At 36.0% G+C, this 27,843-nt stretch overlaps 1 protein-coding gene and 1 long non-coding RNA gene across 4 annotated transcripts in view; one reads left to right on the top strand and one right to left on the bottom strand.

Annotated features, from left to right (window-relative positions):
* Nucleotides 1–27,843, bottom strand: part of LOC112640940 (uncharacterized) — a 93,481-nt gene that overhangs the window by 28,537 nt on the left and 37,101 nt on the right. The window contains exons 3-5 of one of the 3 annotated variants that reach the window (XR_004816337.2): nucleotides 20,956–21,061; nucleotides 14,290–17,100; nucleotides 7,205–7,905 (exon numbers count right to left, since the gene is read on the bottom strand). This is a non-coding gene — a long non-coding RNA (uncharacterized LOC112640940). Of the gene's footprint in view, nucleotides 1–7,204; nucleotides 7,906–14,289; nucleotides 17,101–20,718; nucleotides 21,062–27,843 lie in introns of those variants that run through there. The other 2 variants (XR_004816336.2, XR_004816339.2) reach the window with 2 other exon arrangements.
* Nucleotides 18–26,839, top strand: LOC118355096 (calcium-activated chloride channel regulator 1-like). Its single transcript, XM_049111719.1, has 14 exons — nucleotides 18–181; nucleotides 1,312–1,452; nucleotides 1,649–1,796; nucleotides 2,324–2,432; nucleotides 4,448–4,628; nucleotides 7,245–7,472; nucleotides 14,864–15,088; nucleotides 17,245–17,422; nucleotides 18,681–18,781; nucleotides 19,110–19,334; nucleotides 20,476–20,746; nucleotides 21,308–21,478; nucleotides 22,013–22,252; nucleotides 26,285–26,839. The coding sequence occupies exons 1-14, from the start codon at nucleotides 23–25 to the stop codon at nucleotides 26,623–26,625; spliced, it is 2,718 nt and encodes a 905-aa protein (XP_048967676.1). The 5' UTR covers nucleotides 18–22; the 3' UTR covers nucleotides 26,626–26,839.

Genomic DNA, 27,843 nt, shown 5'->3' with positions numbered 1-27,843 from the left:
TTTCCACAAGTAATGTACAAAAATGGTGTTCAGTCTGAAAGCTATCCTGTTCGTAGCTTTACATCTCTTGCCTGGAATGAAAAGCTCAATGGTAAATTTGAATAACAATGGATATGATGGCATGGTCATTGCAATTAACCCTAGTGTACCAGAAGATGAAAAACTCATTCAAAACATAAAGGTAAGAGAGAAAATTTTATTATCCACTTATTTTTATTTCAGTAAGTATTTTCCATCTATATAGCCAAGGCATGTATACATGCTCACACAGTTATAACTTTTCAAAACTGCTTAGATAGTATTCATCACTTATGCAATATATATCTAAACTGTCAAGATTAATAACTGCTTAGTTTAAGTATAATTTAGCACATATTAGTATTAGTCATTCTCCTAATAAATTATTAGAAGGCCAAATTACAATATTTCTCCAACTTGCGAAGCTAACAGAAAGACCTTAGACCTACTGGAGAATTCTTTTCAAATTTTACCTTAGTAAAGTTACTTTTATAATATTTAAATAGCTAACCTACACTTAATCCCTAGATCTTCATTAAATATTTTTTCAGTTGTTCATACTTGTCAACTCTGAAAAGTTAAAATCTCTGATATATTTGGTTTTAAAGAAAATATTGCATATTTTTGAAGTTGATTTGTTTAATTTTATTTAGCTTAATCAGTATAATAAAAACATCTTTATATATAGCATTTTAATATATACTATCTTCTTTGATCCTCCAGTATCCCTATAAGGTAAATTATTACCCTTGTTGCATAAATGAGAGAAGCTAAGTGACTCCTACAGTCTTACAAGAAGTGGTAAAATGGAATGTGAAGCCAACGAGACCTACATATTTTTATTTTCATTGCTGCTTGGTAAAACTTTGCCTCTTATGAACACACTCCATATGAAAAAATAATTCAAAATAAATATAGCAAAGTGGTTTTGTTTTCAATTAAGTATAAAACCTACCAAACTTAAACTCTCAACCCAATTATGAGCATCTCTGTTTAATCAAATAAGCAACTTGCCAACAAGCTCTCAGTCTTAATCTCATCCAGAACTCATTCCCCTCTCCAACCCATAATACTGAATGCAGGTCTGGATAGGTAGAAAATAGAGTTGATTTCTGAATATACAAAAATGAGTTTACAGACTAAAGAGAGAATAAAATTCAACTTATGTTTTCATTAGGCCTTGCCAAAATATTTGGGGAAAGGGAGCTTAGATTTGCCTTCTTATTCCTATATTCACTTTCATGCTCATTTCATTGTGGAATTGTTACCATAAAATATTTTTAATTTTGCCAGGAAATGGTAATTGAAGCTTCAACTTACCTGTTTCATGCCACCAAACGAAGAGTTTATTTTAGGAACGTAAGCATTTTAATTCCACTGACCTGGAAATCAAAATCTGAGTACTTAATGCCAAAACAAGAATCATATGACCAGGTAGGGTATTTTATCTAGCTCCTAGACTGCTTTTCTCTTCCTGTGCTTCCTAAAAATTAATACTCATAATTTTTTAGTAATTCCTAGCTACTACTTTAGTAATTAATTTGGTAATTTTACTTGTCTTAACTTTGATAAAAGAAATCCTTGTTTCTATTGTTCTTGTGAAGTTTTGATTTGTTCTTCTGCTTTTTAGGCAGATGTTATAGTTGCCAATCCTTACCTAAAATATGGAGATGATCCCTATACACTCCAATATGGACAATGTGGGGAAAAAGGACAATATATACATTTTACTCCAAACTTCTTGTTGACTAATAATTTGCCTATCTATGGGTCCCGAGGTAGGGATATCTATTTTATACTTCTTTTTCTTAAGATTTTATTTATTTATTAATGAGAGACACAGAGATAGAGAGGCAAAGACATAGGCAGAGAGAGAAGCAGGCTCCATGCAGGGAGCCTGATGTGGGACTTGATCCCAGGACTCCAGGATGATGCCCCAGGCCGAAGGCAGGTGCTAAACCGCTGAGCCACCGAGGAGTCCCTGTATTTTATACTTCTATTTTTATTTCCATTGGCAACAAATATGACACTGTGATTAATGGTATTTTTAAAGATCTTAAAAAGAGAGAAATAAGTACTAATTAATATCTTTGTTTGGAAATATGCCAACATAATTATATTTCTTTGTGTGTATTTAATAAAAATAATAAATTTAAAAATGTCATAAATACTAACATTTTTGACATAATGAAAGGTGTCAGTTTCTAAGTTCTCTGACTCAATTAGGCAGGGGGACATAAGATACATGGACACTTATTAAAATATTGTTAAGTATTAATTTATAAGTAATAATATTCTCTCATAGGCAGAGTATTTGTCCATGAGTGGGCCCATCTCCGATGGGGAGTATTTGATGAATATAATGTGGACCAGCCATTCTATATTTCCAGAAAGAACACTATTGAAGCAACAAGGTATCATTGTATTGAACAAATGTGTTTTTGAATCTTTTCACTTATTATTTTTAAATTTTCTATTAGGCAAACAAAAGCCATCTCTGTGGTTAAATGCTCATACAGTTCATTGCACTGTCCAACCTGCCCCACTATGTATATGTCCAACTATTTCTGGGGATTCTACCTTGGAATCAAGATCAATCAGGAATTGGGACTCATTTCAGTATTCATGGGGATTGTACTAAAATATGTTATTGTCACAGGAGAAAGGAAAAAGCTGTAGCCTAATCCTTGAGATATCTGAGAACTGGAGTTCAAGTTCCTACCATATCCTTTATTTCATTTATTTATTTATTTCCCCAATCTTTTATTCTATTTAATTCATAAGTCTTTAAGGTGAACCTGTTTCACTGAAATCAACTAAACTACTAGAGCTTCATGTTAAATATATTTCATTCTTCATTTAATCTTAAGCTAAAAAAAGTATTTTTCATAAGTGAGTAAATGATTTTTAAAAGATAAATGTTTTTTATTATTATATTTCTTAAATCTAAATATAATTCTGGGTAGAATAAGACAGGTCCTATTAGTAATAGATGAGATATTCAAATATGGAATATTTAAAGAGTATTAAAGAACAATAGAAATCAGTGTAATTGGAAACAAGTCTTTGGGATAAAAAACATATTATAGAAAAGAGGTATGAGAGAAACATGCCTCTCCCCATGTCCTTCACATTGTTTGCTTTATCCCTACTGAGCTGCCTGGAGTCTCATGCAGACAGGTTTCTTACCCCATGCAACTCCTCCCCTTACCACCTCCCTTATACAACAATGCTTGTTCATTCTTTCAGGCTCAGTTTAAACATTTATTCCCCAGGTGTCTTTTTCCTCTCCCTCCATTTCGTATTAGATGTGAGAGTGTCTCCAAAGCAACACACATGGCCTTCTCACACACAGAGCAGTAGTAATCTGTGTAATTTTATTTTCCACACTAGACTTTAAGAATCTTGAGGCCTTTTTTTTTTTTTTTTTAATCCCTTAGACTTCAGCCTGGCACAAAGTAAAGTAAAAGCTAAACAAAGAATTTATCAAATAACAAATTTTTGATAAGTCAGTGAAAAATAAATAGGTTTTATCAGTCATAAAAAGAGATATGTTAGTAAAAACAAGTATCTAAAGTAATATTTAAAGAACTCCCACTGTGTGTCAGGCACTTTGAAGAAGGGTAAGTTTAATTTTCAGGTTTACTCTAGAGCTAACTCTCTTGGAATATATGACTTGCCATCTCCTTTAACCCTTCCAATACAAAAAAATTTATCTAAGTAGATTAATATCATGATGCTTAATATTAAAGCAGAGTAAAAGTAAATCCTACAGATAAACAGGAACTCTTTAGAATCTTTTATCCACACTCTACCCCTCATTCCTTGCCAGGGACTTGACAATTATCATAAAGACAAAATGGTTTGTTTGAATGCACAAGCATTTCAAAGAAAGGTTTATTTCATCCTTCTAACTCAGCGGTCTTCAAAATGTAAATTGCAAAATGCTATAAACACAAACACATATAAACACATGGTTTTGTATGTATGGTATACATGCATATATGTATACATCTATATAGCAATATGTGTGTATGTGTTTATATCCTATGTAGAAATTTAAGAGGGTTCTCAGCATAATGTTGACTCTCTCGTCCCCACTAGGAAGCCACTCTTCTGTATCTCTTAACTCATTTTATCTTTACAATAGTCCTATAGTTTAGGAAATATCTTTAGCTCAAGATCACAAGGATTATAGATTAAGTGATCACGTTAATGAATAATGAATGTTAATAACTATGAATTGGCATGATTATTCTTGTTGACACCAATTGTAAGTAGGGTAAGACATTTTGCCTACTTCTGTGAAAATGAAATATTTGTCTGTGATCTATAGAAATTATCATTAAGGGAAAGGTTGTAGGATGTTAGTCATTTTTCATGATTTCTGGTCTTCACATACAAGTGTAATTTAATTCTTTCATCATAGATGTTCAACTCATATTACTGGCATTAATGTGGTTTTCAAGGAATGTCAGGGAAGCAGCTGTATAACAAGGCAATGCAGGCGTGACTCAAAGACAGGGCTCTATGAAGCAAAATGTACATTTATCCCAGAAAAATCCCAGACTACAAGGGACTCCATAATGTTTATGCAAAGTCTTGATTCTGTAAGTACCTTCTTTTTCTAATTTCACAATGGAATAGTTCAGGAAAAATTAGTTAAGGAAGCTGGATTTTCTACAATGAAATTATGTATACCAATAGAAAGTAAGGAGATTAGTCAGACAAATAACCAATGCCTATTTTCTCCAGCCTGTGTCAGGGTGTGTCTGGAATTTTTTTTTTTTTTATTAACCTGTTCTTTTTCTTCAGAAGTAGAACTGCTCCCTTTTCATTGATGTCACATAATTTCTTACATCCTTTCCCTCATTTGACTCTGTGGATTTGTGTAGCTCTAAAACTACAACCTCACTTTTAATTCTGTTTCCTAAGTGTTAGTCATACTACTTTTCCAAAGTAATTCATTCTATAGCTTTAGAAAAGTACTGACATTCTAGACTTTCTAGAACTTTCTAAAGTACGAGATGTATTTATTAATGTACATCAAGCTATTGCAAAGTGATACTGTGAAAATGTACATGGTTCTGTTTCTACATAACAAACTTAAGGGAAAAGTTCACAATTACCAGTCTCATCAATTATAAAATAATAACACAATAATTCAAGTTTTAAAGCTAATGTTTGACCTGAAATATCTGGTTTCAATGCATAAAGCTCAGTGGATAAGAACAGATGCCTTGGAGTCACAAAGACTTGCTATCAAAACCCTGTCTGTCATTTTCAAACTGTGTCACTACGAGCAAACTGCTAAATCTGAGATTTAGTTCTCTCATCTCATAAATGGGAATTATAATACTTCAGTGTCTTTGTTCTTAGGTAGTATGAATAAAGTGTGATCATAGTGCTTAGCATAAGATGAATACAAAATAAACTTTAAAGTTTTAATTTTTAAAATTTATATAAATATTTAGATAATAGTCCATTGTCTCTTTCCTTGGATAAGTCCAATGTTAATTAATGTAAACTTATAGTCACCTAATGAAGGTTTCTAAACATGTAAAAAAAAAGATTTTTAAATATGAAAATTATCAAAAACAAATCAATATATACTACCTCTAGATAGTAAGACTAGCTTATTTAAAAGGAGCAAGTTTCTACATACCAAATCACTAGCAAAAAATACTTCTTTGGGTAGAGATTTGTAAAGGCCTATTAGTCCCAATAAAATTTAAAATTGTTTGAGCCTAGAGCATGATGCAGATGCAGAACTTGAGTAAAAAACATAGACTTGATATTTGCTTCTAAAACTCTTGAATCCAATTAGATATTTAAGTAGAAGTTGTTTTCTAGTCTAAAAAAGGTCCCTCCTAGAAATATTTGAAATGCAAGTTAAAAAAAGTTTACTTTAACCTGAAGAATCTAGATCAGAATTCAGCATCCAACTAGATATAAGATCATGTGACACGAGAGGATAATTGGAATACGTACAGTCTATACCAAGCTATAACTACCAAGAGCATCTGTCAGGAGATAACTCATGCTGCCTACCTGAGAAATGAATAATAATGAAGAAGATCATATAGCTGAAATACGGAGGGCAACTAACTATATAAGCAATGTCTCAGAGATAAGTACTGAACATCTTGTCCAGATTAACACTAACTTATTTTCAAAACCCAGATTAAATAAATTGCATAGCATCTGTACCTAGGGCATCAACTCAGACCCAAAAGAGATATGATCTGAAATACTGAATGCTCAATTCCATGATTTCCATCCTTTAACTTCATTATTCCTACTTAATACTGTGTTACAAGCTGATATCATTACCTTAATTCTTTCAGGAAGATAACCATACTAGCAGTGAAGAGGAAAATGGAGTGAGATGATTGAGAAGGCAGGAGACTAGAAGTGCCCCCCTCCCCACATGCACTCTCTCTCCCTAATAAATAAAATATCTTTAAAAATATTATTTCTAATAATCTGAGGCTTACTGCAAGATGAATTCCTTCTTGAATGTTCCATTAATTTATGGGAGCATTTTCCCAAGTTACTAAGTTTTCAAAACTTGAGAGGATTTTCACAAATTGCATAGTAAGGAAACATCATTTGGCAGAATTACTAGATACAACTCATCATTTGCAACTGAAAAAGAAGCAATCACATTTCCTCATTTTCTCCCTAGATTTTATTACTTTCTCAGGAAGAGTATGTAAGTCAGAGTTCACTAGAGCCAGTAATAATTCAGCTTGTTAAAATATCTGTTCTCAAGTTTCTTGGTCAACTATAAAGATATAGAAAACATTTAGGCAATTAAATAAGGTCATTTTCTTTATCCCACTTTTAAAGGGCAACTAGAAATTACTGCAAATCCAGTCCCTTTTCCACTAAACTTAATTCAAGCCTGAGTCACCCAGGAGTCCAGAAGGGAAAATAAGTTAATTTAAGCAGTTGTGCCAGTTGCCACTCTCTGCCCCCACCTCCCCACCGACTGCCATGATCTCTTATTATGTAAAAGAATTACCAAAAAACTTTCCAGTGATGGTTTCACCTTGCTTCCTCTCTGCTGAGGTATGCAAAATGGATGTCAGATTGTTATAAAATGATTTTTAATTGTCAGGAGATAAAATCTGTGGAGGATGTTCCAGCCTGCTACATATTTGGAAAGGAAAGTAATGCTTACCAATTATTATATTTGAGTCTTCTAAATTATTTTTTTCCAGGTAACTGAATTTTGTACAGCAGAAACTCACAATACAGAAGCTCCAAACCTACAAAACAAAATGTGTAATAGCAGAAGCACATGGGATATAATTATGAACTCTGAAGATTTTCAGAATGCATCTCCCATGACAGGAACAGATCCACCACCTCATCCTACATTTTCATTGCTGAAGTCCAAACAGCGAGTAGTCTGCTTGGTACTTGATAAATCTGGAAGCATGAGTTCGGTAAAACATTTATTTGTTAGCTCTCTTAAATTAAGTAGTTAAGCTATTAGAAATATAATTTAATCTTAGGTTTAATTCTATTAAGTTAACTAAAATACATATTTATTATTATAATAAATTTTAGTACAATGATTCTATATAGACAAGTACTAGGAGATAAAATACTATAATAAAAATAATTGTTATATTAAGATGATTGGACTATGGATTATGTTTATTCTTTGAGTTCTAACAAACCAGAAATACTATAACTGAACAAAAAAAATTTCATCCATAATTCCACCATTGAGCGTATGTCATTCTAGTCTTTCTTGTGCATTTGTTTTTCCTCCTCAAAAATGTGATCATATTTTACATAGTATTTTATAATATGATTTTTTTTGAAACCCCACAGGCGCTTAGGAGTTCCTGTATGATTTTTTTACTTATATACCTTTTTTTTTTTTTTTTTTTTTTTATTTTTATTTTTTATTTTTTATTTTTTTTTATTGGTGTTCAATTTACTAACATACAGAATAACACCCAGTGCCCGTCACCCATTCACTCCCACCCCCCGCCCTCCTCCCCTTCTACCACCCCTAGTTCGTTTCCCAGAGTTAGCAGTCTTTACGTTCTGTCTCCCTTTCTGATATTTCCCACACATTTCTTCTACCTTCCCTTATTTTCCCTTTCACTATTATTTATATTCCCCAAATGAATGAGAACATATAATGTTTGTCCTTCTCCGACTGACTTACTTCACTCAGCATAATACCCTCCAGTTCCATCCACGTAGAAGCAAATGGTGGGTATTTGTCATTTCTAATAGCTGAGTAATATTCCATTGTATACATAAACCACATCTTCTTTTTTTTTTTTTTTTTAAACCACATCTTCTTTATCCATTCATCTTTCGTTGGACACCGAGGCTCCTTCCACAGTTTGGCTATCGTGGCCATTGCTGCTAGAAACATCGGGGTGCAGGTGTCCCGGCGTTTCATTGCATTTGTATCTTTGGGGTAAATCCCCAACAGTGCAATTGCTGGGTCGTAGGGCAGGTATATTTTTAACTGTTTGAGGAACCTCCACACAGTTTTCCAGAGTGGCTGCACCAGTTCACATTCCCACCAACAGTGTAAGAGGGTTCCCTTTTCTCCGCATCCTCTCCAACATTTGTTGTTTCCTGCCTTGTTAATTTTCCCCATTCTCACTGGTGTGAGGTGGTATCTCATTGTGGTTTTGATTTGTATTTCCCTGATGGCAAGTGATGCAGAGCATTTTCTCATATGCATGTTGGCCATGTCTATGTCTTCCTCTGTGAGATTTCTGTTCATGTCTTTTGCCCATTTCATGATTGGATTGTTTGTTTCTTTGGTGTTGAGTTTAATAAGTTCTTTATAGATCTTGGAAACTAGCCCTTTGTCTGATATGTCATTTGCAAATATCTTCTCCCATTCTGTAGGTTGTCTTTGAGTTTTGTTGACTGTATCCTTTGCTGTGCAAAAGCTTCTTATCTTGATGAAGTCCCAATAGTTCATTTTTGCTTTTGTTTCTTTTGCCTTCGTGGATGTATCTTGCAAGAAGTTACTATGGCCGAGTTCAAAAAGGGTGTTGCCTGTGTTCTTCTCTAGGATTTTGATGGAATCTTGTCTCACATTTAGATCTTTCATCCATTTTGAGTTTATCTTTGTGTATGGTGAAAGAGAGTGGTCTAGTTTCATTCTTCTGCATGTGGATGTCCAATTTTCCCAGCACCATTTATTGAAGAGACTATCTTTCTTCCAATGGATAGTCTTTCCTCCTTTATCGAATATTAGTTTCCCATAAAGTTCAGGGTCCACTTCTGGATTCTCTATTCTGTTCCACTGATCTATGTGTCTGTTTTTGTGCCAGTACCACACTGTCTTGATGACCACAGCTTTGTAGTACAACCTGAAATCTGGCATTGTGATGCCCCCAGATATGGTTTTCTTTTTTAAAATTCCCCGGGCTATTCGGGGTCTTTTCTGATTCCACACAAATCTTAAAATAATTTGTTCTAACTCTCTGAAGAAAGTCCATGGTATTTTGATAGGGATTGCATTAAACGTGTATATTGCCCTGGGTAACATTGACATTTTCACAATATTAATTCTGCCAATCCATGAGCATGGAATATTTTTCCATCTCTTTGTGTCTTCCTCAATTTCTTTCAGAAGTGTTCTATAGTTTTGAGGGTATAGATCCTTTACATCTTTGGTGAGGTTTATTCCTAGGTATCTTATGCTTTTGGGTGCAATTGTAAATGGGATTGACTCCTTAATTTCTCTTTCTTCAGTCTCATTGTTAGTGTATAGAAATGCCACTGACTTCTGGGCATTGATTTTGTATCCTGCCACGCTACCGAATTGCTGTATGAGTTCTAGCAATCTTGGGGTGGAGACTTTTGGGTTTTCTATGTAGAGTATCATGTCATCGGCGAAGAGGGAGAGTTTGACTTCTTCTTTGCCAATTTGAATGCCTTTAATGTCTTTTTGTTGTCTGATTGCTGAGGCTAGGACTTCCAGTACTATGTTGAATAGCAGTGGTGAGAGTGGACATCCCTGTCTTGTTCCTGATCTTAGGGGAAAGGCTCCCAGTGCTTCCCCATTGAGAATGATATTTGCTGTGGGCTTTTCATAGATGGCTTTTAAGATGTCGAGGAATGTTCCCTCTATCCCTACACTCTGAAGAGTTTTGATCAGGAATGGATGCTGTATTTTGTCAAATGCTTTCTCTGCATCCAATGAGAGGATCATATGGTTCTTGGTTTTTCTCTTGCTGATATGATGAATCACATTGATTGTTTTACGGGTGTTGAACCAGCCTTGTGTCCCAGGGATAAATCCTACTTGGTCATGGTGAATAATTTTCTTAATGTACTGTTGGATCCTATTGGCCAGTATCTTGTTGAGAATTTTTGCATCCATGTTCATCAGGGATATTGGTCTGTAATTCTCCTTTTTGGCGGGGTCTTTGTCTGGCTTTGGAATTAAGGTGATGCTGGCTTCATAGAACGAATTTGGAAGTACTCCATCTCTTTCTATCTTTCCAAACAGCTTTAGGAGAATAGGTATGATTTCTTCTTTAAACGTTTGATAAAATTCTCCTGGGAAGCCATCTGGCCCTGGACTCTTGTGTCTTGGGAGGTTTTTGATGACTGCTTCAATTTCCTCCCTGGTTATTGGCCTGTTCAGGTTTTCTATTTCTTCCTGTTCCAGTTTTGGTAGTTTGTGGCTTTCCAGGAATGCGTCCATTTCTTCTAGATTGCCTAATTTATTGGCGTATAGCTGTTCATAATATGTTTTTAAAATCGTTTGTATTTCCTTGGTGTTGGTAGTGATCTCTCCTTTCTCATTCATGATTTTATTAATTTGAGTCTTCTCTCTCTTCTTTTTAATAAGGCTGGCTAATGGTTTATCTATCTTATTAATTCTTTCAAAGAACCAACTCCTGGTTCTGTTGATCTGTTCCACAGTTCTTCTGGTCTCGATTTCGTTGAGTTCTGCTCGAATCTTTATTAACTCCCTTCTTCTCTTGGGTGTAGGATCTATTTGCTGTTTTTTCTCTAGCTCCTTTATGTGTAAGGTTAGCTTTTGTATTTGAGTTCTTTCCAGTTTTTGAATGGATGCTTGTATTGCGATGTATTTCCCCCTTAGGACTGCTTTTGCTGCATCCCAAAGATTTTGAACGGTTGTATCTTCATTCTCATTAGTTTCCATGAATCTTTTTAATTCTTCCTTAATTTCCTGGTTGACCCTTTTATCTTTTAGCAGGATGGTCCTTAACCTCCATGTGTTTGAGGTCCTTCCAAACTTCTTGTTGTGATTTAGTTCTAATTTCAAGGCATTATGGTCCGAGAATATGCAGGGGACAATCCCAATCTTTTGGTATCGGTTCAGACCCGATTTGTGACCCAATATGTGGTCTATTCTGGAGAAAGTTCCATGTGCGCTTGAGAAGAATGTGTATTCAGTTGAGTTTGGATGTAAAGTTCTGTAGATATCTGTGAAATCCATCTGGTCCAGTGTATCATTTTAAGCTCTCGTTTCTTTGGAGATGTTTTGCTTAGAAGACCTATCGAGTATAGAAAGAGCTAGATTGAAGTCACCAAGTATAAGTGTATTATTATCTAAGTATTTCTTCACTTTGGTTAATAATTGATTTATATATTTGGCAGCTCCCACATTCGGAGCATATATATTGAGGATTGTTAAGTCCTCTTGTTGAATAGATCCTTTAAGTATAATATAGTGTCCCTCTTCATCTCTCACTACAGTCTTTGGGGTAAATTTTAGTTTATCTGATATAAGGATGGCTACCCCTGCTTTCTTTTGAGGACCATTCGAATGGTAAATGGTTCTCCAACCTTTTATTTTCAGGCTGTAGGTGTCCTTCTGTCTAAAATGAGTCTCTTGTAGACAGCAAATAGATGGGTCCTGCTTTTTTATCCAGTCTGAAACCCTGCGCCTTTTGATGGGGTCATTAAGCCCGTTCACATTCAGAGTTACTATTGAGAGATATGAGTTTAGTGTCATCATGATATCTATTCAGTCTTTGTTTTTGTGGACTGTTCCACTGAACTTCTTCTTAAAGGGGAATTTTAAGAGGCCCCCTTAAAATTTCTTGCAGAGCTGGTTTGGAGGTCACATATTCTTTTAGTTGCTGCCTGTCTTGGAAGCTCTTTATCTCTCCTTCCATTTTGAATGAGAGCCTTGCTGGATAAAGTATTCTTGGTTGCATGTTCTTCTCATTTAGGACCCTGAATATATCCTGCCAGCCCTTTCTGGCCTGCCAGGTCTCTGTGGAGAGGTCTGCTGTTACCCTAATACTCCTCCCCATAAAAGTCAGGGATTTCTTGTCTCTTGCTGCTTTAAGGATCTTCTCTTTATCTTTGGAATTTGCAAGCTTCACAATTAAATGTCGAGGTGTTGAACGGTTTTTATTGATTTTAGGGGGGGATCTCTCTATTTCCTGGATCTGAATGCCTGTTTCCCTTCCCAGATTAGGAAAGTTTTCAGCTAGAATTTGTTCAAATACATATTCTGGCCCTCTGTCCCTTTCGGCGCCCTCGGGAACCCCAATTAAACGTAGGTTTTTCTTCCTCAGGCTGTCGTTTATTTCCCTTAATCTATCTTCATGGTCTTTTAATTGTTTGTCTCTTTTTTCCTCAGTTTCCCTCTTTGCTATCAACTTGTCTTCTAGGTCACTCACTCGTTCTTCCACCTCGTTAACCCTCGTCGTTAGGACTTCTAGTTTGGATTGCATCTCATTCAATTGATTTTTAATTTCTGCCTGATTAGCTCTAAATTCTGCAGTCATGAAGTCTCTTGAGTCCTTTATACTTTTTTCTAGAGCCACCAGTAGCTGTATAATAGTGCTTCTGAATTGGCTTTCTGACATTGAATTGTAATCCAGATTTTGTAACTCTGTGGGAGAGAGGACTGTTTCTGATTCTTTCTTTTGAGGTGAGGTTTTCCTTCTAGTCATTTTGCTCAGTGCAGGGTGGCCAAAAGCAAGTTGTATTGGGAAAAAGAGAAAAAGGAGAGAAAGAAGGAAAGAAAAGAGAAAGAGAAAAAAAAAGGGAAGAAAAAGAAAAAAAAAAACGAAAAAAAAAAAAAAAAGAAGAAAAAGAGAAAGAAAAAGAAAGGAGAAAAAAAGGGGGTGGGGGAAGGAAACAAATCAAAAAGCAAAACAAAACAAAAACAAAAACAAAACAAAAACAAACAAAAAAAGAACCACCGGGGAGTATCTTCTGATTTTGTGTTCTTTAAGTCCCTTGGCTTCTCCTGGAAGTTGTCCGTCTAGCTGGTGTTCTGGGGGAGGGGCCTGTTGTGCTGATTCTCAGGTGTTAGCAGTTGGGGGAGCTGCTGTGCCCCTGCCTGGTGCAGGGCTCAGTGGGGGTTGTTTACCCCCTGAGGCCGCAGGAGGAACAGCCCCAGTGGCGGGGCAGCTCTGGAAACCTGGATTCAGCTCCGGCAGGAACTCCGTCTGCAGGGCCTGGAGGCTCCGGGGCGGGGCCGCTGATCTGCTCAGCTGGGGCAGGAGCGTCCTTGCTGTCCTGGGCCCTCCCGGCCTCTGCCTGTCCCGGGGGAGGCCGGATCCTGGGCTGTGTCCCGGCGCCCTGTGCTCCCGAGCCTGCGCTGGTGGATTCGCGCTCCCAGGCCGCGCAACCCCCTCCGCGGAGCTGCCGCCCAAGCCCCTCCGAGCTGCTCCTGGAACCGCGCAGGCCCCTCTGCACGGAGCCTCTTCCTCTGCCCGAGCCCCTCCGAGCTGCTCCCGGGCCGCGCAGCCCCCTCCGCGGAGCCGCCGCCCGAGCCCCCCGAGCTGCTCCGGGTCCCGCCGGTCCCGCCGGGTCCCGCCGTGCGCGCTGCAGCCCTTAGGGAGCTCGGCGCACTCTCCTGGGCGCGCAGTTGCTGTTACTGTCCCGGGGAGCCCGAGGGCATCTGCTCCCTCCTGGGTCCTGCTCCAACTCCCTGCGAGCCCCTTTCCGCCCGGGAAGGTCGGTGCAGCTCCTGCTCCTCCGGGACGGGGCTCTCCTGTCCTGGGGACACTCGCCCCGGCCTCAGCCCGGCTCCTCGCGGGGCCCCTCCCCCTTGGAGGCCTTTGTTTCTTTATTTCTTTTTCCCCCGTCTTCCTACCTTGATAGATGCGCGAACTCTTCTCACTGTAGCATTCCAGCTGGTCTCTCTTTAAATCTCAGGCCGAATTCATAGATTTTCAGGATAATTTGAAGGTTTTCTAGGTAGTTTGGTGGAGACAGGTGATTTGGAGACCCTACTCTTCCGCCATCTTGCTCCTCCCCCCTTTACTTATATACCTTAAAAACTCCCTATGGAAAAAAAATGATTTCGTGATGTAATTTTTAATGGTGGTATCATATGCACATATTATAATTTAGTCAACCCTGTTTAGAGTTTTCAACTTGTTACAAAAATTAGGTTGCAATGTACATTTCTGTATGCATTTTAAATTATTTTCTTAGTAGAAATTCCTGAATAAAACTTAAATAAAAAGGCATAGATTGTTTTATTTTATTTATTTATTCATGAGAGACACATGAGAGAAGCAGAGACATAGGGAGAAAGAGAAGCAGGCTCCCTGAGGGGAGAGCCCAATGCAGAACTCGATCCCAGGACCTGAGCCAAAGGCAGATACTCAACTACTGAGCCACGCAGGTGCCCCAGATTTTTAAGACTTTACTAAGTATAACATGACTGATTTTCAAATTTTTTCTTTAATATTATTTCTTTTAAATAAAATAAAGGAATCAAATTCTAAAATATGGTAATCAATTACTATCATGATCTCTCGCTCACGAACAACTTGGTCTTTCACTAATCTGTCAAGATTTGAGGAGACTCAGGAATTGTTCAGACATCTTTTTCTTGCAGGAAGACCGTCTCTTTCAAATGAATCAAGCAGCAGAACTGTTCTTGATTCAAATTATTGAAAAGGGATCCTTGACTGGTATGGTCACATTTGAAAGTTCTGCTACAATCCAAAATTACCTAACAGAAATAACTGATCATAATGCTTATGAAAAGATCCTTGCAAACCTGCCTCAAGCAGCCGGTGGTGGAACTTCAATTTGCAGTGGTCTCAGGGCAGGATTCCAGGTAAAATAAAAATGCTTTTCTAAATGTCATTTGTTTTTTACCATTGCTTTTATTTTTACTCCATTATCTTTGAACAAGGGTCATGAGCTCATAGGTCCCGTATCTAAATAATATACATTTTTAAAAGACTCCCCAACTGTCTGTTATTTAGAGCTGGAGCCTCTCTGAATGTAGTTATTCCCTCAACATACTCTTCAGGCATTAAATTGCATTGGGAGTAGTTAAGTAAGGGAAGAAAAATCCAGTGTGCATGTAATCACTGTGATTTTATTGAGGAGCTCTCCATTTCTTTATCATTTCCACAGTCTGAACTACTATGAGTAGACAATAATGCTGTAGAGGAGACTGCGGAAGAGGGAAATTTAGTACTATTTCTATGTTATAAAGAAAACCCTAGTTCAAGTTAAACTGACAATTAAAAATCACAAAGATAGACGTAGTTCCTCAAGCAGTATAGTACCAAACCCAAGACACATTAGGTGGAAGTTTAGTGAAATAAAAATTTTGAAATAAAATATTGGGAACAATATTTTATTTTGAGCATTACATTAACCTGCCTAATGGTATGCATTTGAATTTCTTCCAACCTTTAAGATAGCTTCTGTTTAAGCCTATTTATTGACAATTTTTAAGTCACAAATACAGAAAACTGCTTTCCTTCACTGACCCTCCTATTGCTTCAGCTAAAAAAGTGGAAATTATCACCCTTTTCTCAGGTCTTTAATTAATACCATCTCTTAGCTTTCTTGTGGAGTCTATTTTTTATAAAGCATATTGGTTTAAGGAAGCACGCAGGCTCTGAATTCAGGTAAACCTGAGATTCTGGCTCTATTATTTATTAGCAAAATGACCTTGGGTAAGTTATCAACTCAAAGTCTCAGTTTACTCAACTAAGGAAATGTGGAAAACAACAGTACCTATTTCATTTGTGAGAATTATAAGTGCTCAAGAAAGGACTTCTATTATAATAAACATAATTCTTATAGATGTCTATTTGCTTCTAAAATATGATAGTACTAAATCTTAGAAATATGTCTTAATGTTTGAACATATTGGTTCATATGTTCTTCTTAATATATTTTGATATATATCTTATGATATTTTGACCTGAGTCTATTGCTGAACAGATTGTCAAGTCACAAAATTATAAATACCTCTTAATTACTTTTAAAATGAAACCATAGCAACATATAAGCATTTTACTTGCACAATCATAACAGCTAAAATTTATTGATCATATACTACATTACTGCCTGTGTTAAGTACATGTATGATCTTGTTTACCTTACCATTACTCTTTTAGTCATGTATTATTATTATATCCATTTTGCACAAAAGGAAATTGAGTTTCAGAGTAATCAAATATCATTCTTAAGATCATAAAGTAGTTGGTAAATCTAGGTAGGATTCAAAACCTTGTCTTTCTTATTCCAAAATCCAAAAAGCTAATCACTACACTGGGCTATTTACAGAACTCTATTATATATGGGTGCAGGGATATACTAAACACTAGATATTATATTTAGCAAATGGCAGAGGGAAACTTTACTCTCAATTTGTTTGACCAAGGATTTTTAGCCAATACTCTTGACAGAAGTCAGAAAGGTACAAAAAAACTATAATACTTGGTAAATTTATAAACTTCCTACTTTACGGCAGGTCAATGATTTTTTCCAGGAAATTCTCAGATTCTTCGATGATCAACTAAAATACATAAAAAGGCACATCATTTAACTTGGCATATCTGCCTTTAGTCATGACTTTGCAAATGCTGTCTAGTATTGCCAAAACTGCTTGAGTCTTTTGCCTTTACCTCAAGCATCTCCCGGGATAATAATAACTAACATGCACTTAGTACTTACTATATGCTAGGCATTGTTCTAAGTGTTTTTTTTCTTCCTTCTCTCTTGGGTAGCATGAATATATTTGAAAGAATTAGAAGCACTGTTAACACTGTCTTTAAAAACCTCCAAGGCCATTGTACATTACATTAAATTCCATGCCAACTCAGCCTGGAATGACAATACAAAAAGTTTCCTTTAGCCTACTCTGAAGCAGAGGCCTAAAGACTTCTCCAAGACTAAAGAGTAGGTTTATTTTTATTTTAAATTTATTAAGATATGATATTTTATATTAATAATCTTTTTCACTACCAGGCAATTATCCACAGTAACCAGAATACTTCTGGTTCTGAAATTATATTACTAACAGATGGGGAAGATGATAACATAAGCTTATGCTTCGAGGAGGTAAAGAAAAGTGGTTCAGTCATCCACACCATTGCTCTGGGACCTTCTGCTGCCAAAGAACTGGAGATTCTGTCAAATATGACAGGTAAACCTTTGGAAAATAGTTTGAATAGAAAATATATTTTTAGTCTTTCCCATTTCCAAGCTCTCTCTCGTTAAGCCATAAAACTGCTCAAAAATTTCCTATCCTAAAAATTAATCTTGTCCCTTCCTTGTCGTTCAAATTAATCTCTCCTCTCCCCCAACTTCCTGCATTTCTACCTATGTCAGCTTCTTCTAATATTAGTCAATATTCTCCATCTTCATTCATTTCTCATCACTTTCTACCAATACCACTAAATTGAAACTTCTTTCTCCATGGCTACTAATGACTTTCTCAACTCCAAAATTCTTTTTTTTTTTTTAAGATTTTATTTATTTATTCATAGAGACACACACACACACACAGAGAGAGAGAGAGAGAGAGATTGGGGCAGAGACACAGGCAGAGGGAGAAGCAGGCTCCATGCAGGGAGCCCGACGTGGGACTCGATCCTGGGCCTCCAGGATCACACCCCAGGCTGCAGGCGGCGCTAAACCGCTGCATCACAGGGGCTGCCCAACTCCAAAATTCTTGCTCATATTTGTCCTGTTCAATCCTACAGTCAAGATTCAGATAGCACTAATTCATAGAAGAAATGGAAACCTACAGAAGTACAAACAATTTGCTCAAGGCAGTAATTAAAGCCCTGCTTACCAATTCTTGCACCCAGCAATCTATCCTTTTTCATTCCTTTTCTTTTTAGAGAAAGAGAGCATGGGTGTGCATGTTAGCATGGTGGGGTAGGGGGAGAAGGAGAGAGAGGAGAGAATCGTAAGCAGGCTCCACACCCAACACAGAGCCCATGGAGGGGCTGGATCTCCTGACTCTGAGGTTATAACCCAAGCCAAAATCAAGAGTCAGATACCTAACCGACTGAGCCACCTGGGCCCCCCCATCCTTTTCTATTCCTTACAACTATGTAATTTCTCTCTTTGTTAACTCATATATTATTTATTTTCTCATTTATTTTCTAATTAATTCTAGACTGTTATTCCCTAAATTGTTTTGGCATGCCTTAAACACAACTAAAAATAAGCAGCTGTTTCAAAAAATTATCTTAAATTTCATTTTTATAACATTTTTTAGTTGTTAGATCAGCTTTACTAATGTGGTAGGCCCTTATATCTAATGATTGATATAAAAACAATAATATTTGCCAGTTCTTGGTTTTCTTCAAATTTATATTGATAAGAGCACAAGAACAAGTATGATTTTCCCAATTAGAATTAGTATTATAAAAGTAAATATAATTCCATTTTAGGAGGACATCGTTTTTATGCCAATAAAGACATAAATGGCCTTATTGATGCTTTCAGTAGAATTTCATCTAGAAGCGGCAGCATCACGCAGCAGGCTATTCAGGTTGGTATCTCAGAAAAATTATTTGCCTTCCACATTTATGATAAATTTCCATTATCCTAAAAAGGCATTTCTTTTTCTAATAAAAAACTCTTTTGCCTGAAAATATTTCTTATTGAATTTTCTTTTCTGTGACACTTGTAGCCATCTTTTCATTTATCTCTTCTTTGTAATTATAAGTGATTTTATTTGGAAAATTCTTCAAAAGAATTCTTATTTTATTGAAATCTTAGACATAAATTTAGAATTACTCTGAACTGACAAAACTTTGAAATTTTATTAACTATAATTACAAAATGGTTCTGTGTTCTTTGTTTTATTTATATAACAGTTGGAAAGTAAAGCCTTGAATGTTACAGGGAAGAAATGGATAAATGGTACAGTGCCTGTGGATAGTACAATTGGAAATGACACTTTCTTTGTTGTCACATGGACAATACAAAAGCCAGAAATTATTCTCCAAGATCCAAAAGGAACAAAATATAAAACCTCAGATTTCAAAGAAAATAAACTAAATATTCGGTCTGCTCGACTTCAAATACCAGGGACTGCAGAGGTAAGAATATTCTTTTATTTTCACCGTGATTTATCTATCAATTTAGAGGGGGGAAGGTAACATCTACTACATTGTCAATGTATTTTTTAAAGATTTTATTTTTATTTATTCATGAGACACTGAGAGAGGCAGAGGGAGGGAGAAACAGGCTCCATGCAGGGAACCTGACGTGGGACTCGATCCCAGGACTGCAGTATCACGCCCTGGGCTGAAGGCAGCGCTAAACTGCTGAGCCACCCAGGCTGCCCTACACTGTCAATATTAAAGCAACAACAGATTATCTGTCATTAAAAAAAAAAAAAAAAAAAAAAACAAGACGAGTACCTGGGTGGCATCAGTTAAACATCCAACTCTTGATTTTGGCTCAGGTCATGATTTGGGGGTCCTGAGATGGAGCTTCATGTTGGGCTCTGTGCTCAGCGAGGAATCCATTTAAGAATCTCTCCCTCCAGGGATCCTTGGGTGGCGCAGTGGTTTAGCGCCTGCCTTTGGCCAGGGCATGATCCTGGAGTCCCCAGATCGAGTCCCGAGCCGAGTCCCATGTCGGGCTCCCTGCATGGAGCCTGCTTTTCCCTCTGCCTGTGTCTCTGCCTCTCTCCCTCCATGTCTCTCATGATTAAATAAATAAAATCTTAAAAAAAAAAAAAAAAGAATCTCTCCCTCGGGCAGCCCCAGTGGCTCAGTGGTTTAGCACCACCTTTGGCCCAGGGCGTGATCCTGGAGACCTGGGATCAAGTCCCACTTCGGGCTCCCTGCATGGAGCCTGCTTCTCCCTCTGCCTGTGTCTCTGCCTGTGTGTGTGTGTGTGTGTGTGTGTGTGTGTGTGTCTTGTGAATAAATAAAAATCTTTAAAAAAATTTTTTTTAATTAAAAAAAAAAAGAATCTCTCCCTCTGTCCTTCTCTCTGCTCCTCCCCCACTCCCGCTCTTTCTCAGTCTCATTCTCCCTCAAAATAAATAAATAAGTCTTTTTTAAAAGCCAAGTACAATAGAGATTTATAGTCATGCTATTTACTAGCTTATATAATTGAATAGTAAAAATCATTACTATTACTCTGCTTAAATTTCTAAATAATTTTGTATTCAAAACAAGAATAAGAAAATATTATAAAAGCTCTCAAATAGATATGTTCAATTTTCAGACAGGTACTTGGACTTATAGTCTTCTAAATAAACATGCCAACTCTCAAATGCTAACGGTGACAGTGACTACTCGAGCAAGAAGTCCTACCACACTCCCAGTAATTGCAACTGCTCACATGAGCCAAAGTACAACACATTACCCTAGCCCAATGATTGTTTATGCACAAGTCAGTCAAGGGTTTTTGCCTGTTTTGGGAATCAATGTAACAGCCATTATAGAAACTGAAGATGGACATCAAGTAATACTGGAGCTCTGGGACAATGGTGCAGGTAATAAGAATCTGCATCAATTTCCACTTAACCTAAAATCCTGCTATAGTCATATAACATAGAAATCAATATTTACTACATTGCAAATAAATTTATTTTTAAGTAAATAAATGTTTATTTTAATGTTTTTAATACTTTTTACTCTGTTATCTTGACTATACATAAATATGAGCACATTTATCTTCTTTAAATTTTATGAACAATTTTACCTTCCTCATGGAAATGGAGTATAATTTTTCTCTATTTTCATTAGTGTCAGCGTTTTGCATCTGCATCTTCTAGTTTAGTTACATTTTCTTCATTTTGTTAAGATTCCTTTAAAAAATAATAATAGTTAATGTTAACTGAATGCTTACCACGAATTACTTTTCCAAGGTCAAAGGTTAGCAAGCAGCCAAGCCAGGCTCTGAACCAAGAAGTCTGATTCTGAGATTCATGTACTTAAACCACTGTGCTATCTATACTCACTCCCAAAATGACTGCCAACACTAGTGCTCATGAATAGTTAGGACTGTCACTGTTACTCTTTTGAATGGTTAGTTATTATATTATAATATTTAGGCGCTGATACTGTGAAGAATGATGGCATCTACTCAAGATATTTTACAGATTACCATGGAAATGGTAGATACAGTTTAAAAGTACATGCCCAGGCGAAAAACAACATGGCTAGACTAAGTTTAAGACAACAGCAGAACAAAGCTCTGTATATACCAGGCTACGTTGAAAATGGTAAGTGGCATTAAAATAGAAATGCGTCATCTGTTTAGGTAAGTTACATGTGGCAAGCACTGAAAATATTAAATACTATGGAAAATATAAGTATACAGTTATATAATCATCTGCATATTTCAAAACCATAATCATGTTAATAAACTTAAACACAGGACTATGCTTCCAACATATTTTGTTTACATCCTCCTCACTTCATTTCATTTACATAAAAAAAAATTACTGAGCACCTCCCTATGTGGGAAGCATTGTGCTAAAAGCTATAGCTACTAAGATAAATAAGATACATTACTTGTCCTCAAAGAAATTTACAGTTAAGTAATAAAGACAGTTATGTTGAGATAGTTTTAACATTGCATAATGTCTCCTCATCAATTTTAAAATGACACTAACAAAACAAGATTTTCTACTAAAGGCTGTTACTTTTTCAATGTCCACAATCAATATTAACCCCTCTACAGCTGCAAGATAAGATTACAAGATAAAGAACAGGCATAGCACCATGAAAGGTCATAAAACTACTTTTTTTGGTAGGTAAAATTATACTGAACCCACCCAGGCCTGAAGTCAAAGATGACAAGGCAGAGGCTGAAATAGAAGACTTCAGCCGACTAACCTCTGGAGGGTCATTTACTGTATCAGGAGCTCCTCCTGCTGGTAATCATACCCACGTGTTCCCACCTGGCAAAATCACAGACCTTGAGGCTAAGGTTAAAGAAGATCACATACAACTATCATGGACTGCCCCTGGCAAAGTCCTTGATAAAGGAAAAGGTAAGTTTCATATTATGTTTTAAAATATATAAAAGAAATCTCTTTGGCTTTCATTTGCTAGGAATTTTCTAATGCCCTACTTATAAATAACAGGTATGAAGCATTTACTATGGGCCATTACTCACCTACTCTTAGATGTAAAAACTGAAGTTCCAAGAGATGAACTTGGAATATATAAATATATTTCTATATTTAATAACTTAGAAATCTAACCCACTCTTGTCAATTATGTTGTGCCAAACTGCCACTTACAATATGAACCATCTTAGAAATGACTTTGAGAAGAATGAGTTAACAGCTTTCTATTGCATTCTCTTCTAACAAAGAAGTTTTTCTAAGTGTTTCTGTACCTGTACAATTTCATTCATTCATTATCTTTTGTTGAATTTTCAAACACTATTAGGTTCCTAAGAAATAATCTCTATTCTCACAGTCAGTTGAGTGCAGAAGCCATCTTCTGCAAATAAACACACAATTGTACAGAATGTGATGAGATTAGTTGTAAGCACAACAATGGCAGCCATTGGAAGGCCACAGGGGAAGGCCACAAATTTTTGGTCAGGGGTTAAGATCACAAGATATATCTCAAAAAGCTTCCCTGGGAAGACTATCCCTGACCTAAGTTTTAAAGAATGAAAGGAGTTAGCCAAGTTAAGTGAAGGTGTCCCACAGAGAGAGAGGATCACATGAAGAGAAACTCACTAGTTGAAGAGATTTGGCCATGGAGTTTGAATAAAGTTCAAGGCTGAAATATCTCATTCATTGCAAGTTCCTTGTAAGAAATTGCCCTGGTTCTAAAAAGTCGAGTCACTTTATCTATACCTTAAACTGAATTTAACTACTATTTATTGAATGCCTATCGTATTCCAACATTGTGCTAGACTAGTAGATTCTTTTGAGATAAAGCCAATCTTGCTATTTTCTCTTAAAGAGGGAAAATGAAAGCAATATGCAATATTGATATCGATATCGATATATACAATATCTCAGGGCTTGTCAGAGCTGAAAAGCCCAATGTTCAGTACTCTTTCTCCTGGGTTACAATAAACCTCACACATTCTCAAAAGAAATGACGCTTTTTAATCTTTCATTTCCTGTATTACATTTTTCAAAGCTGTATTTTTTTATATTATAAAAGGAAAAAATAATTCTAAAACCAAAAAAAACCCCATAGAATACCTACAAAGAGCTCTTTTGTACTTCAATGTTGAAAACTCTTATCATGACAACTTCTGAAATACATGATTTTTTTCATGCTATGATCCTTAAAAATACGGCAGAAGAACAACAACAACAAAAATCCCTCCACAAAAAAAGCCACAAATAAAATTACCTGACCAAATGCTTAATTCTGAATTCAATTCAGTCAAGATCATGCCTTTAGTTCAAGATTGGGTTCATAATTAATGCCCTCATGTCAATTATAGGAACTAAAAAAAGAAAGATTGCATTACATCTGGACCCTAGGAGAGAAAGAACTTCACTATGTTTAAGCACAAATGCATAAAACTAGGTGGGATCTCCTTTTCCTTGTGACAAATGAAAAGAAGTTGTAGTCGATATCAAGTGCTACCATCAAGCATTGCAAAAGAAGGTAGTAGCAGTATCTCAAAGAATAAATATCTATATAATCTCCAATGAAGTTCTTAAATTCTTAAGGACCCAATTTCCATACCTGTCAAATATGAGAATTACCAGGACCTAAAAATATTAAAACAAGTAGATGCAATTCTAATATTTTATAATTCTATGATACTATCACTTTGGGCACCAACTTAATAATTGTATTGTTCATCAACAAGTAAAGGAGTCCAATGCAAACCCAACACAGTGCCAGATACTCTAGTTGATACAAAATGAAAATAAAACATATCCTTTGTCCTTAAGAATCTGATCTAATTGGAGAAATAAATTAACCTCCATAAAATAATCTAGAAAACTCTATCCCATGCAATAGGAGTTCATCACAGAGAGTCATCATAGTGGATGAAATATGTGAACAAGTCTTCATGAAGATGTTGGGCTTCCTGTTGTGTCTTGAAGAATGAGTACAATTTGCATAAATAGGGTGAGGGAGGCACATTTAGGGAGTCAGGAAGAGAAGGAATCAAACAATATGAACAAGGTCAAAAAAGCAAAATTTCACAATAATATATCTAAGTTAAAAAAAAATATATATATATACATATCTAAATTAAAATAAAGGATAGATGATAGATAAAAGATAGATAGATGATCACACCTAAATGTGTGTGAAGGGTAATAAAGTGGATAAGGCCTATTATTGAAAAACTAGATTAAGGCAGAGGGTCTGAATTTTTTTAAAACCACTAAATTAAGGTTATTCATCACACACTTTAAACACTTTCAACATTTCACGAAAAATTAGTCTTCACTTAAAAAATTTTTTTTTGTTTTTTTAAGGTTTTCTTTATTTATTCATGAGAGACACAGAGAGAGAGAGAGAGGCAGAGACACAGGTAGAGGGAGAAGCAGGCTCCATGCAGGGAACCTGACGTGGGACTCAATCCCCTGTCTCCAGGATCATGCCCTGGGCTGAAGGCGGCGCTAAACCGCTGAGCCACTGGGGCTGCCCCCCCAAAAAACTTCTGATGTTTTATCGCTCATAGTATTTCAGAATGTGAGAATATATTTTTATATTGATGGCTCTAGTAGATCTCTAAAAGCATTTTGGAATAAAAAAAATTGTGTCCACATCTTCCTTTCTTTTCTTGACAAAATAACAGTTTTAATAACTAACATTTCAAGTATTTAGGCCCCAGACATTTTACTAAACACTTTTCATGGGATGCCTGTGTGGCTCAGTGGTTTAGCACCTACCTTCAGCCCAGGGCATGATTCTGGAGTCCCGGGATCAAGTCCCACATCGGGCTCTTTGCATGGAGCCTGCTTCTCTCTCTGCCTCTGTGTCTCTCATGAATAAATAAATAAAAACTTTAAAAAAATAAAAAATAAACACTTTTCATATATTATCATATATAATTCTCAACACTCAACTAGTAGGCATTCAATAAGTATTTGTTGAATGAATTGAATGACTGAATCTCCAATTTATAGAAAGAAAAGGTAAAAAGGGTGAAATATATTTTTCTTTGTTACACAGCTAGAAAGTGTAGAATTAAGGTACTAATCAAAGTCTCCCTAGCTCTTCAGCACACTTTAATTAGTATACATTCTAGCCTCTCTGCTTCCTTTTTTCCTTTATCCTTATCCCTGTCTCTCACTCTACTGATCTCTTACTCCCCCCTCCTATTACTCCCTCTCAGCTTAACGAGAAATAATACAGATGTGGGGTACTAAATGTCTTTCCTATACTTGAAAGTTATTGTGTTCCTTGTTCTAAAAGTAGATTCAGCTCTTTACATTTCTATTGCTAAAAAAATCTATATTTCATGTTTTTTAGTACTATATGATTTTTTAAAATATTTCATTTTTTCATGAGAGACACAGAGAGAGGCAGAGACAAACAGAGGGAAAAGCAGGCTCCATGAAGGGAGCCCGATGTGGGACTTGATCCTGGAACTCTGGGATCACTCCCTGAGTGGAAGGCAGATGCTCAACCACTCAGCCACCCAGGCATCCCTAGTACTATATGATTTTGAATTAATTTTTTTTTGTGATTAGATAACTAGATAAAAAACTGCTGGGATCGCTGGGTGGCTCAGCGGTTTGGCGCCTGCCTTCAGCCCAGGGCGTGATTCTGGAGTCCTGGGATCGAGTTCCGCTTTGGGCTCCCTGTGTGGAGCCTGCTTCTCCCTCTTCCTGTGTCTCTGCCTCTCTCTCATCTGTCTCTCATGAATAAATAAACAAAATCTTTGAAAAAAAAAAAAAAACCTGCCTGCATATTTGTTCTTAAAATAAAGATGGAATAACCAGATAAAACCCACATCTGTCATTACCATGTCCAAATCCTACTGGCATTTTTGATAGGCCTCTAAATAGAAGACAATATAGTGGTACTAAGGCATCCTAGTGATTTTAATATACATGAAGTATCTATTTGTTTTCCAGCCAACAGCTACATTATAAGAATAAGTAAGTGTTTCCTGGATCTCCGAGAAGATTTTGACAATGCTGTTTTAGTGAACACTTCCAGTCTGATACCTAAGGAGGCTGGCTCAATAGAACATTTTGAATTTAAACTAGAACCTTTTAAAATAGAAAATGGTACCAAATTCTATATTGCAATTCAAGCCATCCATGAAGCTAATGTCACTTCAGAGGTTTCTAATATTGCACAAGCAATCAAGTTTATTCCTCCACAGGACTCCAGTGTCCCTGCTCTGGGCATCACGATTACTGCAACCAGTTTGGCAATTTGGGGATTAGCTTTGATTTTATCTATATTTTAAACTAGTAAGTGCATTAGAAATAAAATCTAATGTTACATATACTTGGTTAACATTTATTTAGAATTTGCTACACTATGACAAACTCTTTGTACAAAAGTTGTAAACTTCCTACTTGAGTTCATTAATACTAATTACTTGCTAAATGTAAAGCAAGATGAATATACTATTTCCTCTCTGAAAAATCCGTTTATTAACTCAATAAAAAAAGAAAATGTACTTGAAGGTATTTTACTTGAAGATATTTTAAGAAACATTTTCAATATGCTACAAATTCATTTGGTATATTAACAAAATCAGAATTTATCCAAGCCATATAAAAATATTTATATATCTACAACAAATGTAATTTTGTGGTAGAATTATTTAGGCTTCATTCTTGCTTATGAATGAATACTTTATGTTTACATAACTATCATCAAAATGAACAATAAAAATTTTTCAATTAGAAAGGTCTAATACAGTAAGGAGGTCAAATCTGTTTTTTATTATTAATTAACAGTGATATATCAAAGTTTTGATCCTAGGTATGAAATGACTATTAGATAGAAAGAATGCTACTTTGTATGAATTGTGAAATGTCACTGTAAAGTCCTATTTATATTCTGATACATTATTAGGTCCTAAGAGTATCATCACCATAATGCACCATCAGGGCAGGGATTTTTTTTTTTTTTCAATGTTGTATCCTCAGCTTCTAGAATAGTACTAGATACATAGCATATATTCAATAAATATTTATTAAGCAAATTAATGAATATGGGGAATAGGGAGATGGGAAAAATGGATAAAGGGGAGTGGGAGGTACAGGCTTCCAGGTATGGAGCAAGTGATGGGAATAAAAGGTACAGCATAGGGGGGGATAAAAGAAAAAAAAATCAGTAATTATTTTCATACCTTCAAAGAAATCCAAATTTGGCCTGTGACATCAAAAAATATCCACAAAAATATGATATGCACATGGTATTGTGAGGATTTGATATGAGAACTAACCACTTAATAGTGGTGATCTGAATCAACACACAGCCTTTCAGGAATTTAACTGTGAAACATACAATTTTGTAGTAAAATGTAAATTCAGCTATTAATACAGTAATAGTGTGATTTTTTTTTTTCTGAGAAAGACAAAGAGCGACTGTTATATTGCAAGAAAATCCTTTGTGGGGCATCTGATGGCTCAGTTGGGTGTCTGCCTTCAGCTCAGTTCATGATCCCAGCGTC

This window comes from Canis lupus, chromosome 6 (genome assembly GCF_003254725.2).
Source record: "Canis lupus dingo isolate Sandy chromosome 6, ASM325472v2, whole genome shotgun sequence".
NCBI classification, from domain to species: Eukaryota; Metazoa; Chordata; class Mammalia; order Carnivora; family Canidae; genus Canis; species Canis lupus.
This window is presented reverse-complemented; position numbering and strand designations above follow the sequence as displayed.